General features: G+C 41.1%; 3 protein-coding genes across 4 annotated transcripts in view; 2 read left to right on the top strand and 1 right to left on the bottom strand.

The window, feature by feature from the left end:
- Positions 1-2036, top strand: part of ddr1 (discoidin domain receptor tyrosine kinase 1) — a 39201-nt gene extending 37165 nt beyond the window's left edge. For both annotated transcript variants that reach the window (XM_079344112.1, XM_079344113.1), the window contains one exon: positions 39-2036. In XM_079344112.1, the coding sequence (XP_079200238.1) occupies positions 39-179 (141 nt within the window). In that variant the 3' untranslated portion in view covers positions 180-2036. The remainder of the gene's footprint in view (positions 1-38) is intronic.
- Positions 2037-2657: 621 nt separating this feature from the next.
- flot1b (flotillin 1b) lies at positions 2658-9587 on the bottom strand. The gene is made up of 13 exons (XM_079343115.1): positions 9449-9587; positions 8503-8553; positions 7953-8028; positions 7571-7661; positions 6710-6853; positions 6435-6554; positions 5828-5923; positions 5564-5716; positions 5199-5380; positions 5032-5077; positions 4786-4923; positions 4194-4358; positions 2658-4093 (listed from the first exon to the last, which is right to left on the bottom strand). The coding sequence occupies exons 2-13, from the start codon at positions 8543-8545 to the stop codon at positions 4070-4072; spliced, it is 1278 nt and encodes a 425-aa protein (XP_079199241.1). The 5' UTR covers positions 8546-8553; positions 9449-9587; the 3' UTR covers positions 2658-4069.
- A 1821-nt stretch (positions 9588-11408) lies between these two features.
- On the top strand, positions 11409-15923 carry tubb5 (tubulin, beta 5). Its single transcript, XM_079344116.1, has 5 exons — positions 11409-11561; positions 14036-14144; positions 14370-14480; positions 14581-14825; positions 14944-15923. Exons 1-5 carry the CDS (start codon positions 11505-11507, stop codon positions 15754-15756), a joined length of 1335 nt encoding a protein of 444 aa, XP_079200242.1. The 5' UTR covers positions 11409-11504; the 3' UTR covers positions 15757-15923.
- The last annotated feature ends 764 nt before the right edge of the window (positions 15924-16687 follow it).

The raw sequence follows: 16687 nt of genomic DNA on the forward strand, positions 1-16687 counted from the left end.
GAAAAAGTTATACGGATGGTTTTCTTTCTGTCTTGCAGGTATATCTGAGCAGGCCGGCTGTGTGCCCTCAGGGTCTCTATGAGCTCATGTTGAGCTGCTGGAACAGAGACTGCAAGCTCCGTCCATCCTTCGCCAACATCCACTCCTTCCTCACTGAGGACGCCATGAACATGGTGTAAGGAGAGCTGCACAAGAAGGAGAACGAAAACACTGTGGAGGGGAAATCTTTGCTACAGAGGGAGGGTGTGGTGGAGGTGCTGCAGAGGAGAGGGAGAGTGGGTTGCTTGCTTTTTTATTTGTACTTTCTTGGGTGGATGGGGCTGAGTTACCGCTGGTTCGGTTTATTTCCACATCAGACCCTTACCCCAAAGCCAAAAGTGAGCTTTTGATAGGCAACAGTCCGAGCTACATTTCACAGTGGTTGGTGGTGGGCGCAGCCTGCATAGGAACTTCCTCTCTTCTCAGATACTTAACATAGGCTACAAGGGGTGTTTATGTGACTGGTGACACAGAAAGCTGTAGAGGTTAAATATCAGAAAATACTTCGAACAACGACCACAGCAAGCTAGGAAATGAACAGTTTTTAAGTTTTACAACTTTTGTTTATTCATCATCTCAAAGACTATACACAGGGTAACAGGTGAAGGTTCACACGCGCTACACAACATACAACTTCTGTCCACTAAACACTCAGTTAACTCATTAAAATGAATGCCCAGCGATCATCTTCGTATTTATAGTATACAAATCCTGCTGCACACATTAAAATCGGGGACCTTCATCCAAAGGTCAGATCTTTCTGCCCACATGAGACACAACATAATAATAATCAGCTGAAAGTCTATGATATGACTTTCAGATATCTGTGCTGACTGATAGCCACATCCAAAGCTTTTACTCAAAGTCATAGTGGACTAATGTGAAATAATCCTGACCAGACAAAAGCGGCCCCCCTACTGCCTGTTTGGTCTCAACAACCAACCCCTTCTGAAGTGGAAAAGTCAGAACCCCATCTCTGAGCCACAGATAAACAAAACTGGTGCCAGATGGATTTCTCACACCTGACCACAAAGGCACAGAAAAGAAGAGTCTGCTGCTGCCGCTGAGATGTAACTCACATACATGAACATCTTTTCCAAGCAGAGACGACAATGCCAGCCGGAGCAGCGGACACAAAGTCTTCAGTTGAGTTTGCTCAGGTGTTTTGGGCAAATGTTTTGTGTCCGACTTTGATTGAGACACAAAGGATAGAGGTAAAATTCCAAAACCAGCTGCACTTTAAATCCTACATTGCACATCTCTAGCCAAGACGAAAACTCTTCTCTGTGAGGGGCTTGAGATGATTCCTGTTGACTTTGATTCAAATGTTTCAAACCTGCAAAAAGATCAAATTCAGGACAGACTGTTTTTTTTTAATCCTTTCCCAAAAGGACTCGCCAAAACCATACGATGTAAAATATTATTTTAAAATATGGATTGGCACCATCAGTTCATCTCGTATTAAATGTATGAAAACATTTCTTTAGTGTGTTGAGACACACTTCCTCATCAAATCAGCCTTTGCTCTTCCATATGCATAACAAAACATGCAGTTATGGTATTTGTGAGTCCTGATTTGAGTGTGAATAACTCCCGTATTATCCGGTGTTAGTACATTAAGCTGACTGCGGTAGAATCAATCTTCTACCTTACTGATTGCATCGCACTGTAAATCAGTCCTGAGATGATCATCAAGTAATATAGTTTACTGATTATGAATGGTAAGCTAAGTCATTTTGATACACTGTAGTTCAACTAAACCCATATTTTTTATATATATACTGTATGTATTTTGTCCTTGGTGTCTCTGAACTTGATCATTATAGTATGTACATATTGTAAGGACAGAAGTGTCATTTCCTTTCCCAATATATGGAAAACTCTTTGTTACATTTGGGGTCTTCTGTATCTCTGTAGAACGCTTGCTACCTTGATGCCATTGTAATTCATTGTCTATTTTTGTAGATGTTTTAATAAAGTAAGCCTTTTCAGATAAACCAAGATCAATCTATCGTTTGTAGAACACCAATTCACAAGTGTGATCTTGAGACGCTTATAAAAAGGCCTTACTCATTAAGAAAAATAGGGTAAGGATTTTATCTTTTGTATTCCTCACATTCCTGTCCCTGTTGTCCACACTTCCCTTCCGCATGTTGTAACAGGCCATGTATGAACGTGGACGGCGGTGGTTGAGGGGACGACAGTCTGATAGTGGTGGCTGGGCGTCAGTGATGTCAGGTGCTCATAGTGCTAGATCACCTCACTGAAGGTCAGAGGAGCTCTCTCTCCTCGAGTCTGCTACCCGGGATGAAAACTCCTGACATTCTAACACAGATGAGCTTTAACGTGTGATTGTCAGCTATGATACAGAGAGTGTTGTATTTACTGTTAAATGAAAGGATTTATAAATTGGAAAAAATGCTGTTTTTAAATTCCACTGTTCTAGGTGATGTCCAAAGAAATAATTTACATAAAAATATTTTAACTGCAAATCTTCACATTGAGAAGCTTTTAAGAAAACTTTTACATTTTCCTTAAAAATAGTGTATAATTAAAATAAATGGTATCTGATTCGCTCTTCTACTTCACCCATCAGAGAAGAAACTGACAGCAACATGTTTGAGTTATTACACCTTATTTTATTGTTTACAGATCATTTCACTTTAGATAAATCTTGAATATTTGACACTAGTATACAATTTCCACACTATGTAAAAACTTGCCAACTTTAAGGGCAGACATGCAACAGATTTAAAAGTAAAAGGATTAGTAAAAAGGACAACAAAAGAGACTGATTTGGCTTCCATCTACAGCCGTCTGAAGTGACGGTGCATGGCTTATGGTCAGTTGCATATAAGGAAGTATTACCTGACAGAGAGGTTGAACAGATCCTAAAGAAGTACACTTGACTTCACGTATGAGGAGTGTGAACCAGGCACTTAGCGATAACATGCATAAAGCTTAGCAGCTGGAAAGATTCTGTTTCATATTCAAAAGTTTGAAAAAAACAACTGAAGAATCAGCTCCTGATCAGAGGAACTGAAGAGGAATTATAGTCTGGAATTGAAAAATCTAAAATCAGCCAACATCTATGATACTCGACACAAGACTGTAAAAAAACATCAGTACACTCAACACTAAAGACCTCTATAATCAGACTGCTCTATCTTCCATATGTCAGTTTAGAATACAGGCAGCAAGCACACCAACAAGCAGGCTGGTTAGTCAGGTGTTCAGTTAGTAACTCACAATATAAAGGACTTCAGAAGAAACTGCAGCAGAGCCAGCGTCAACATTGCCTTACCTTCATGGCTTTTAAAGGGTAACCCAGTCACCTTGTTCCTATCGAACACTTCCTTCACCTTCAATTTGAATCAGAGAAACTTCCCCCCGTGCAGCGCAACTGATATGTGCAGTAACATAGTCAGTTACTACAGAGAGACACAGCCCTGCCCCTTTATACTGGATGAGTACACAATGATGGCAAAGATATGCACCAAGCTCCAAGTTGAAATAAAATTTAAAAAAAAGGGATCAGCACCATTAAAGGATTGGAAAGGCACAAAAACATTCAAAAGCTAAACAGCTGTTTATATATTTGTCTTTAAAAAGTTAAAAGAAATAAGAATGTATTGACCTAGTATCCCTATGAGGAAGTCTAATTATAGAAAGACAAAAGATATCAATCACTGGATTATCACTGGCTAAAGTGGGCGGAGGGTTTTCTGTCCTGGCTCTGAACTAGCGTTTTTGATTAGAATGTTTATCTCGCAGCTTTCTGCCGCTGCCCACTGAAAAAGCCACAGCAGCCCAAACAGTGAGCTTACAAAGAAACATGAAGCGAAACCAAAAATCCAGATCACATGGTGAAGAAAGAGACACGTGAGAAGCACATGCATACACACGGACAATCAGACGGTGCTATGATGTTGATGAGTGGTTACAGCGGTTATAGGCACGAGGAGATATGGAGCTCCAGGTCTGAATCTTGGTGACAGCTCTCCCTGATGCTACTTTTCCCGAAGCCCTTTTAATGCACTCCCTTTCCTGCAGCCTGTGAAGACAACAGCAGAAACAATGAGACGATCATCGCCTGCATCATTTGTCAACTCTCACACATGATCTCTCTTTCAAGCACACACACTGCAGCGTACCTGGGAGATGTTGATACCAGTGAGCTTCTCCACAGCGCTAGGCAGCCTGGTCATGAGGTCTAACACCTCTCCGGCCAGTTTGGCCGCTCCGACCTCTGAGCCGCCGCTGGACACCATGGTCACCTTTTGGGCTGATGTCAGAGGCTTGCTGATCTCCTCTGCGATCTGGAGGACAGAAGAAAAAAAAGAGAAAAAAAAACAGAAATTACCTTCATGAAGGTCAAATTAAACAGGACAACATCCGAGGAAAATAAAATCAATCCAATCAAAATGGAGTCATGGGATTTACGTAAGAGAGAGAGTGAAATGACCTTGTTTGTAAAATGTGAAAAGAGAATCGGAAGTACACGGATAAATACTCTGAATGAGCTTAATGTGGTCATTTAGAAGAAGTAAAAGTCGTAACAAAGATCATCTATCATGAGCTGCTGTGCTGCGGTAAGTAACACAAACGCTAAGAAGTAACTAATTCAGCCCAGAGGCGAACATTTAGTTTAAAGCAGTCAGGACATCTTTGGTCCATCACAAACCTTTTCAAGCAGTTCAAACATCATTCTTCCTCTAATGATTAATATAAGAGAGTCACACTGACCAGCGGCAGTGTGTCCAGCAGCATGTCCACCATGGCTCCATCTTTGTACGTCTTGAAGGCCTCTGCCTTCTTGGCCATCTGTTCAGCCTCGGCCTTACCCTTAGCCTCCAAGGCAAAAGCCTCAGCCTCACCCCTCATCTACACGGACACATCCAAACACAGTAACGACATTTCCTTAACGTGATGTAGTTAAACAGGCAGAGAGGGAGTGTCAGAGAATCAAAGGATGCATGCAGCACGACTCACTTTAATGGACGCCGCTTCGGCCTCAGCCTCCATGATGAGCTGCAGGCTGCCAGAGTGAAAAGACAATGCAGATTGAGTTGCTGTTTTCATCGTGTCCTTCCTCTTGCTGCACACATTAAATGTATTCCACTCTCATCACAAGTACGCCCTTGTGTCCTTATACCCACCGCGATGCCTCAGCCAGCTTTTCCAGGCGGTATTTTTCAGCATCCGCAGGCTTCTTTATTCTAGCATCCAACTCCTTCTCCTTACGGATGATCTCCTGCTCCTGCAGTGTGATCTGCTGGGTCCGCTCCACCACCTGAACCTGCATCTTCTCCTCCTCGATGCGCTGCTTGGTTTTGGCCACCTGATGATGGAAGCAGACAGTCAGACAGAATCTTTAAATCTTGATTTGTTCAGTTGACACTAACATGATCGGGGGGGTGGCGTCATGAAACCTGCGACTGATGAGAAGAACGGACCGAAAGCCAAAACTTCACCAGCAAACACTTAACTCACAGAGGAACAAACCGTGAACGCACAACTGTACCTGCAGCTGATAGGCCATTTCTGACTCCGCCTTCTTGGTGTTGACCTCGACATCATAGGCTGCCTTCTTCAGCTCGTAGTCTCTCTGGGCTTTGGCCATCTCAATCTCATTCTTGTACTGAGCTGAAACCTTCTCCTGCATTGCATTGGCTTCCTGCGGAGACAAAGTGGTGAGACAGACATCAGAATACCCAGTTATACCTTTTCAAATCACTAATTATTTTCTTTTGAGGAAATAAGCCTGAGTATGAGAATCTCGTCTTACCCTCATGACAGCGTCCCGCTTGTACTGAGCCTCTCCGATCCTAGCATCCTTCTGCACCTGGGCCGTTCTGGCTTTACCCAGGGAGTGAAGGTAGTCCTACATGAGAGACATTCTTTTAGCACGCTTTGACTTTGAAGAAAGAGGAGGGACCTGATTTAGAGATGATCGGATTCTCAATGATGGGTGTAAAACGTGTGGCGTAGAAATGATTAGTTTGAACGGCGCTCGTTTTGGGTCGTTATCCAAAACGTCCTCTGTGTTGTTCCACATTAAGAACACAGCTTGAGCAGTTCAAAAGGAAGACAGCGCATTAGGAAACCAACACAAAAGATGGTTATCGCTGAAGAGCTCAGGTCTAATTCATCACTAATGTGGTGTCAGAGCGGTTGGGGGTCTATGGAGTCAGACATGGGTCATCAATACTAATCACTTACTGAGGAACTGAGGAAACCATACGAGACTAAAAGCTTTGCAATAAAAGTATTCAGGCTCACAGAGACATCCCGGTTCCTGCTGCTCAAGTAATTAGTTTTGGTGCTGTGTTTTTTATCATTCGATCGTTGTCATAAATACGTTCAGAAAATATATCTGGACAGAATAAAAGCACCTGATCATCGTGAACATCTTTAAGCGTGTAGCTGACAACTCCAATCCCCATGTTGACCAGGTCAGAGGAGGCCACCTTGAAGACCTGCTCAGAGAACTTCTTGCGGTCCTGGTAGATCTCCTTTTAAAAACACAGATTTATTTATCACAGTTATTCCACGCAGTGCAGAGGCCTTCTCTTTGTGGTGGAGTGATGAGTCACAAAGATAAAGCCATCTCTGCTCTGAAGCAGAACACGTCATGCAAATACATTTTACAGTCAGTCAGTGCACCGACCTCCACAGTCAGATGGGCGATGATGGCTCTCTGGTGTCCCTCCAGTGTTTCGAGAGCAATCTGGGCCACCTCAGCCTCAGACTTTCCCATGAACATTTGGCAGGCGGTGGCCAACATCTCCTTGTTCTGACCCTGGATCTTCACCTGGGAAACGAAAGCAGAAGAAAAAATTAAAGAGAGTGGCAGGTTGGACACGGAAATAAATATTCTTCATCCTGAAAAGCCAGAACATTATCTGACACCTTGTATTACCCGTAAAAAAGAAAAGAAAAATCTAATCTATTTAAGACAGAAGCCTAAAAGATAAAGGATGCAAATGTTTTCATGGGTTGTCCAAACATGAAACCTCCCTGACAAATGACCAATATCTCACTGAATTTTAAGTACACACACAACAGTGGTTCCTCTATGTGCATCGAGCTCTGCTGAAATATGACCTCTGCTGCTGATCTGTTTTATTTTCCCTACAAACTAACATTCTATTCATGAGTGCTGATCAAATGTGACCGTCATTTTGAAATACATTATTCATTGTCTTCGGTCAAACTGGAACTCCTTCCTTTTTTGTCATCAGTCATGAGTTGGGTTATAACAACAGGATGGTTGTTGGTTGATTACTCCGTCTGAATTTATTATTTTTTTAACTGCACGCAACGACAACATTTTTCCACTTCACCTCCACTGCTACAACACCGACCTCGAGGAACACACATCAGTCTTAAAGTGACTTTCTCAGTCTGTTTTTATAAAAAGGATTTATTTTAAACAGCTAAATATTTGTCAGCGTGTTACTTATTCTTTTAAAGGGAACACAGTTCTTTGACTGCACTGAACATTCTGTCATCCACTTCTCAAGCGTACCTGTGCAATGCCCGTGACGGAGATTGGGACACCATGTCGGGTGTAGACTTTGTCACTCTTCACGTTTAGAGTCAGCGTGTTCAGAGTGATTCTGAGAGAAAACGACACAAATCAAGAGGGAATGGGTGAGATTATAACACATATCAGGATCGTTAAGTCACTGCACAGAGAGACAAGAAACTGTGTAGATCATCAGCCCACAAAAAGCTCTCCCATTAGCTGCTAATGACAAGCAGTCTGATAATGGACACAGCATGCAGAAAAGATACCACTAACCCATGTCTATTCTATTAACAGGTATGGCCGTGCTCGTGACAAACACACTAAAAAGACAGTTTTTATTTTACCTGAAACAAAAAACAGAAACAAAAAATGTGATCACCTCTGAATTTTCTGGACACACGGAAGGACAAACACTCTTCCTCCAGCAATCATTAAAGGTGGTGAACGGCCAAAGCCTGGTGGGAAAAACACACACATCATCAACATTTGAACACACACAACATCAACAGTTGACTAGAACTCAGTAACATATGGCTTGTTAATGATTCAAAGAAAAAGTGAGTTTGCAACATCTAAATTACAACAATGTCAATGATGCAATACAGAATGAGACTGTGATCTAAAGCAAACTGAAAAAAAAAAACTCCTTCTTGACTCCAAACTGACAAAAGATGTAACTTAATATCATCTTATCACAAGTCATGTGATGATTCAATCACTCACATGACACAGGTCTACCAGTCAACTCTACTCAGATATGAGCACTTTTTATGACAGGACAACTAAAGCACAAGAGAGGTGGAGCGTCTCCTAACCCGACCTTCCTACACACCCACCCTGTCATTTCTTTCTTTCTTTATTTATTTTTTGTTGTTGTAAATAATCACGTATCCCTGAGAGGTAAGAAGAGAAATCAGCAAACATCTTACCAGACACCACCATGGCTTCATTGGGTCCACAGGTGTAAAACATCTTGATTCCTGATTTGCAAAAAGATAACGAGTCAGAGAATGAAATCACTTGTAACCTAGAGATATAAACCGCTTCAAGATGACAGTACACGTTGTTCTTCTGTCATTGCTTGTTTTATCGGTTTTGTTTGTCATCACAGTTTTATGTAACTTTGTTAAAGGGCCAAAGGGAATACAGATGGAAATCAACATGTTTATGTTCATTAATGTGCACTGTCCTTATTTTAATGAAATAAATAAAATAAAAAAACACTTATTAACAGTGTTTTTATATTATTGGAGTTGATTTGAGTAAATTAGTAAAATTGGTAAATAACTAAATAAATCCAGGACAGTTTAAATGTTTATAAATTGATAAACAGGTGAGGCACTGCTGTCCAACGTAGGAGAGAAACATTATAAACGAAAATAAATATTACCTAACAACATTAAATGGTAAATAGAAGCTAATTATGAGGGCACCAATTAGTCTATACAAGGAGGTTAAATCATAAAATAAGACAATATTTATACGAGTATTACTATTATTGTTAAACCCCCACATGTCCATGTCAGTCATTTAAAGCAGTCTCCTCAGACCACTCCTCTCTACTAAGCCATGTCGGTCAATGGAGAAACATTATGTTCTCCTCTATCCAAAACTAAACAAGCAATATATCAATCACTATTTAGAAGAGCCAAAACATCTCGTCGCCTAAAGAATAGCAGCAGACATATGGTATATTAAATGTAAAACTACGTAACGGTCTGTTTGTGCTCAGCTCCTGTGCTAGTGTTAGCTAAGCTAGCTGTTACAGGCAGACAGCGTCACTACGCCTTCAGAAAACAGACAAGTGTTTATACTAAAGCTATTCACTTAAGATAAACGATGTAATAATCGAGGTTTTCTTTCATAATAACTTACCGATATCCTGTAGCAACAAAGGCAATCCTGTTAGATGTAAATTCAAATCTTTTTTTCTGTTGCTACGGTGAGGTTGTTGTGAACCGTTTCCGTTCAACTGGTATGACAAAAATGTCCGCTCGTAACGGGAAATGTGTAGTGACCACGCCCATACTCAATACAATAACCACATGTCTGGCGCCATCTGGTGGCTGAATTTGACTACTGCAACGCCAATTCACTGATCTATCTATCTATCTATCTATCTATCTATCTATCTATCTATCTATCTATCTATCTATCTATCTATCTATCTATCTATCTATCTATCTATCTATCTATCTATCTATCTATCTATCTATCTATCTGTTTTTAACTTACAAATAGAAGTTAACAATACAACCTTACTAAAAATATAAAATAAATGTGAAATGTAAGAATCATGTATTGTTTTTAAGTGTTTACATACATTTACAGCTCTATTGTCTATGTGATACAGATTACTAGTGCATCGTTGTTCACATTGATGTTGTTCACCAGGTACACAGGTTTTTGGTAATTATTCACAAAGTTACATCCTTCCTCTGTGTTTCTTATGAGTGTAGAGGTATGTCATTTTCAAATGTATCTAGAAAGAATTTGAGTTTGTGATGTTGCAGACAGCTCTTGTTTTTTTGTTTTGTTTTGTTTTTTGGAATATCATCATTTTAAGTGAAGTAAAATTCAGTGATAGGGCCCATGTCTGACTTTTAAGCTATACAGAGATCTTAAAAGCCTGAAGCATCTTTGTATGATTGAGTTAGTTTTAAGACAGTTTTGCCCTCTGTCCCTTTGCATTGCTAAAGGCACTCAGTGTTAACTGCCTCAATAGTGCTCATCTTTCATAAAAGATGAGCAGATATAAACCTTGACTCTATACTTATCTCACAATTTATTTCATGATTGCTGATTATCAAAGAGCTGGTCCATATTGACATATTGACATTGTTTCAGGGTGCCCTGTGTATGTAAACAGTTTCTTTTCTCTGCTTAATTCATAGATATTACATACACACTTTGTCATGATGAGGATCTGCAAGCGACTTTTTCAGTAAATGTTCAATAAAAATTATGGGAAACAGCTACCAACCAGTTACTTAAAAGGCCTAATTTGCTGATTCCAAGGCACAAGTCCTTGAAGTGCCCAGAGAAAATAAAAAGCAAATTGAACCCCTTTATTTCCGCGGCAACTCCATTTGCAGCAGATATTTTAGTTACTGTGCATCACGCTATTATCATGTTTCTCTGCTGTTTGACTCTGGTCACAGGGTACATAATAAAATAAAGCAGCTGCATACACATCACATTGAAGATAATGACCAGTCTTCTCATAAGCCACAGCTTGACTATTGCGTTCAGAGCTCTGCACAAAACTCTTAAAGGACAAAAACAAAGACAACATTAGAGATCTTATTATATGCTGAATATCTCCAAAGAAAGAATCGTTGTACAATCAAATAAGATCATCCTCTTATTATTCCTAAAATGGTAAAGATGGGACTTGAAACATCCCTATATTGTGAATAATAATACATTTTTGATATCCAAAATGTGATATGAATTAAATAAAGACAGTAACAGCAGTTTAAGTCAGATTCAGGCAACAGCAAGAGGCTAATTTAACCAATGTTTTGTGAAATGGCTTCCATTTGCCTTGTCTGTAGGGTCAGTGTTACAGAAAGGAGGGGGATTGGTTATTGCTTATTCATGTCAAAAACAACTGTAACACTTCTATTTGGTGTTTTTATTCTTGACAGCAGCTGGTATAATTCTGCTGTATTATATCTAATTTCCACTCCCTGATCTGCAGCAGCCTTCACCCCTGCTCCTCCTCCTCCTGGGTCAGTCGTCTCAGCCAATCCCCGTGCTCAGCAGCTGGGGTCTCGGTCTAGCCACGCCCACCCCTCGCCCCTCGCTCTGGAAACGCTCCAACATTATAAATGCATTGTCCAGCTCTTTCCCACAAGTCTGCGGTCCGCTCGCCGTGCCTGTAGAGTGAAAGGCTTCTACTCGTCTTTGTAAAACTTTAGCATCCATAATGAGGGAAATCGTGCACATCCAGGCCGGTCAGTGCGGTAACCAGATCGGAGCAAAGGTAAGAAAATGTTATTATTAAGAATAAGTTTTGTCTTTTATAAAATGATGTTTCTGTCACTGTTCATATAGCCATCGGCTTAGTTTGGAGGTCTACTCATTAGACATATTCTGAACTTTTTATGTTGATGACAGTTTTATTATGACTGAAGACAATGGAGTCCTTTTGTCTGATTGTGCATCAATTAAACACAATCCTTCCATAAAAAACTCCTTGTTTACCAACAAAATAAATCAGATCCATCATCACTCCAAACAGGAAAAAAACTGTATTAAGCATTAATTTGAGGGGTTTTCTGTCTATACTGTGCAGCGCACTGCGGTAACCGGTGGGTGGGTGTGGATTAGCAGACCGTGCCTACTCTCACTGAAATAACGGAATAACGGAGGTCTTGAGTCTCGACTGGTTTTTGTTCACTCAACACCGGGCGTGTCTCAAATGCAAGGATTCAGCAGACCTCATGAAGACAAAAAAACCCGTCTATTCTTCACTTGTCAGACCCTCTCAGTCAGTGTACTGAGCACTCCTCTGGTTTCTTTGTCTTGCACAGGCAGATACGTCTGGTATTTCAGACAATTGAGTGGGGAAGCTGGGATGGGAGGCCTGGTTACTCCACCCCACCCTCCTCCTCCTCTTAATGATCAAACATATTGATTAGATTTGATTTCTGCAGGCTGTAGTTGCAGCCGGTGAGAAAGCAGGGGAGCCGTGGAAAGGGTGTGGCATGGAGTGACACTGGGAAAAAAAAAAGAAATTGTCTGTTTAAATGGAGAATTTCCTGAAATATATATTTTCTTCTCACACTTAAAACTTCCACATTTCTGCTTTTAAGTCAAAAATGTTTTTTTGTTCATGTATGTGACACTTATTACCACTGAAAGGGTCCTACTGTCTGTCCCACAAATACAATACATTGTCACCCACCCAGCCTCACAGCAACAATTGCTGTCTGCCACAGCACACGCCTTCTCAGCCCCTTATTATCTCTGCTGTCCTACGAACTCATTTTATTTTAAAGCACATCATTTGCTTAAGACAGCACTTGTTTAAGTCTGACCTCTTGAACACACCTAGGAATCTTATCCTGTTATTAAAATATAAATCATAGACCCGCACATTAACAATGGAACTATATGCTATAAAATAGACTATCACCATAGAGATGCTCTGCTGATGGAGACTATGATTAAAATGTTCAGACGAGCAAGGTTTGTCTTTTTGTAATCAATGTCTTTCTCCTCCTAACCAAATTAGGGGGTAGGTTGGGGGAGGAATGGAGGAAACAGCTGATGCACAGCAGTGGATGAAGTCACTGCCTTCTCAATTGACTTAATATGCAAAAGCTGCCAGCGTAGGAAGAATAGCTATAGGATCTTAACACACACACACAAATAAACCTTTTTACAAGTACACTTTTAAAAATCCCAATTAAAGATGTTATAATAAACTTTTACAATTGTAGTTAATGCAGTGGAAATCTTTGCTGTCACCTTTTTGAGGGTGTTAAAATAATGCTGGTGCTCTCACAGTGTGGCTCCTCATCAGTTTCCATTCCCTCAGGGCTCATTGACTTAGATGTCCAGTGGATATGATTGACAGACTTGCTGAAGGGCTACATTGTGGTGAATTAGGTCAGGGTGTGGCCTTGCTTTTCTTGCTTATTGTCCTCATTCCTTCACTATGATGATTTTCAGTCTTTACTGATAGCCCTCCTTTGTGTCACTGGCAGGCTGCTCAGTTTTTTTTTTCGGACATTCTTTTCCACCCTTTGTTTTTCACTTTATCCTTATTTAGATCTCTCACATTAAGGTCACATGGTCATTTTTGTTTTACGTGGTCTCATTTAAATGTCATGATACTGAGTGCAAAGCTGACTCCCAATCTCTTAAGTACTGAGCTGCAATACAGCCTGCTTATCCAGATTACTCTAAATCCTCTCAATGCCACTGTTAGCAGAACACCATCAAAAAAGAAGCCTAAGTTGGAGAATAGTACACAAATATGTTCGTGCAAATGACTGCCTGTGAGTGCAACCATAACACCCGCTTGTGGGATTTCATTCAACACTGTGAGTGTGGTCTTTAAAGAGTGTTCAAGACATGAATGCAGATCTGAAGACAATCGGTGTCTTTGGTGTATTAAGACAGCCTGTGAATAGAGTTTATTCTCAGTTCTGCTCATGGGTTTTTATCTGTGGCTTCTTTGTTTGCTCTCCTTTTGCACTTTACATCTGAAAGAACTGCATTCTGCTTTGTCAGCAGTCATTGACTGTGTTAACAGCTGCATTGTGTGAAATGAGATGGCTTGGTGGAAAGGGAAAAATCCTGTCATTTTCATCAGCTCCCAAAAAATGCAAAGCGACTGCTGTTTTCCTCGTTAAAGCTCTCAGTTCCATAAACCACATTGCTAATGGAGGGGTGCGTGTTTTCTTTGCAAGGAACTGTCATGTGATACCTTCCATTTTATTCCTGCAGTTCTGGGAAGTGATCAGCGATGAGCATGGCATCGATCCCACAGGGACTTACCACGGAGACAGTGACCTGCAGCTGGACAGGATCAGTGTCTACTACAATGAGGCTACAGGTTAGTTTAAATGCTTGATGTTATTTTGATTATGTTTAAATGTATGTTTAACTTGGCAATTCAGTATTTAAAGACATGTTATTACCTTCTCAAATGCCCTGCCGTGCATGTTTTTTTTTTAAATCCAGGACATTAAAGACTGTAGTTTCCTGCATTATTAGGCTGGTATGTTTCATCTCCTCTTCTCCATCAATCTCACAAATATTTTGTTTTTTTCTTGCAAAGGAGGTAAATATGTTCCTCGTGCCATTCTGGTGGACTTGGAGCCTGGCACCATGGACTCAGTGAGGTCCGGACCCTTTGGGCAGATCTTCAGGCCTGACAATTTTGTGTTTGGTGGGTAGAAGAATTCTACCTGATGATTGCTAAAGATTGTATATAGGATGAAATAATGGCTCACTTTTATCATGTTTTATCATAATTTCTTCTCCTCCAGGCCAGAGCGGTGCTGGAAACAACTGGGCCAAGGGTCACTACACAGAGGGAGCTGAGTTGGTGGACTCAGTCCTGGATGTGGTTCGCAAAGAGTCAGAGAGCTGTGACTGCCTGCAGGGCTTCCAGCTCACCCACTCTCTTGGTGGAGGAACTGGATCTGGTATGGGAACCCTGCTCATCAGCAAGATCCGTGAGGAGTACCCCGACCGTATCATGAACACTTTCAGTGTTGTGCCTTCACCCAAGGTAACCAACCCTTGTGATAGAGCAAGATAACTTTGGGTTTTAATTTGAGCTTCTCCTGCCTCAAGTTTTCTCCTCTAAACTCGTGAGACTAATGAAAGTCTGGGTTTTCTGTCTTCAGGTGTCTGACACAGTGGTGGAGCCTTATAATGCCACCCTTTCAGTCCATCAGCTTGTAGAGAACACAGATGAGACATACTGTATTGACAATGAAGCCTTGTATGACATCTGCTTCCGCACCCTGAAACTTACTACACCCACCTATGGAGACCTTAACCACTTGGTGTCAGCCACCATGAGCGGAGTAACCACCTGCCTGCGCTTCCCCGGTCAGCTTAATGCCGATCTCCGCAAACTGGCTGTCAACATGGTGCCTTTCCCCCGTCTGCACTTCTTTATGCCTGGCTTCGCTCCCCTGACCAGCCGAGGCAGCCAGCAGTACCGTGCACTCACAGTCCCTGAGCTCACCCAGCAGGTGTTTGACGCAAAGAACATGATGGCTGCTTGTGACCCACGTCACGGCCGTTATCTGACCGTGGCCGCTGTGTTCCGCGGCCGCATGTCCATGAAGGAGGTTGATGAGCAGATGCTCAATGTGCAAAACAAAAATAGCAGCTACTTTGTTGAATGGATCCCCAACAATGTGAAGACCGCTGTCTGTGACATCCCACCCCGTGGCCTCAAGATGGCCGTCACTTTTATCGGCAACAGCACAGCCATCCAGGAGCTGTTCAAGCGCATCTCTGAGCAGTTCACTGCCATGTTCCGCCGTAAGGCTTTCCTGCATTGGTACACAGGTGAAGGTATGGATGAGATGGAGTTCACTGAGGCAGAGAGCAACATGAATGACCTGGTGTCTGAGTACCAGCAGTACCAGGATGCCACCGCTGAAGAGGAGGGAGAATTTGAGGAGGAGGCCGAAGATGACGCCTAAAGATAAAGATGTGAAGGTCAATTCATCAAACATGAAATAAACAAGGAGCAACAATAAAAGTAACCATGAAGCAAACGTAGTGTCCGGATCATTGCTAGAGTCAAACTTTAGAAGACATTAGATATCGTTAGTGTTTCACTGCCAATAAAGTTGTGAAATGAACATAACTTGTCTTCCTGTCATTAATGCTTCCATAGAAATTCTTCTTATTTGCCTGATTACATTAACCACATGTAGGCCGTGGAGTTCCAAACTCACACTTCAAACCAGTGTGCAAACATAAATAAGGATATCCAGAAAAAATGACTGTTAAGGTCATCAGTTTCTGTAATAGAGCATACTAAATCATTATGTACTCTTTCCTGCAGCAATGAAAAATGGCTGAGTCATCCATTCTGGTTATACACGGACAAGCGGTTTTATTGTGTTTCATTAGCTCCAAGATATAATACAAATATAAACTCTTGGAATTCTCAATGAAGACATACAGTAGTTTAGTAACCGTTATCATTTGTGTTTGTTAGAACATAACTTCACTTTGATACCTAAAGGAGAAACACTATTTCTCTTTGCATTTCCACAATCCCACATTTATTTAGATACCTAAAAACATATCAAAATTCCACCCTGTCTTTGTTAGGATATACAACCCAAGAGAGTAGAAGGCCACGTTTAACCAGTATTTAAGTAAAATACATTCTTCTTCTTTTTTAACAAGTAATGTCAATTTACAGCATCTATAGACTCTTTGAGGGTTTGGATATAAAACTAAGCATCCAAACAGACTGGTGGCAAAGTTTTTCCGGCAACTTGGCCTCAGGCAAATAAGCTTCTGCCAACAGTTGTGCAGGAATATATAAAGACAAAAACACTTTAATGAACTAACGATGGTCTTCAGCAATCCAAAGAAAATAGAATGGATCGGTGATTG

The sequence above is a fragment of the Symphodus melops genome (genome assembly GCF_947650265.1).
Source record: "Symphodus melops genome assembly, chromosome: 5".
In the NCBI taxonomy this organism is placed as follows: domain Eukaryota; kingdom Metazoa; phylum Chordata; class Actinopteri; order Labriformes; family Labridae; genus Symphodus; species Symphodus melops.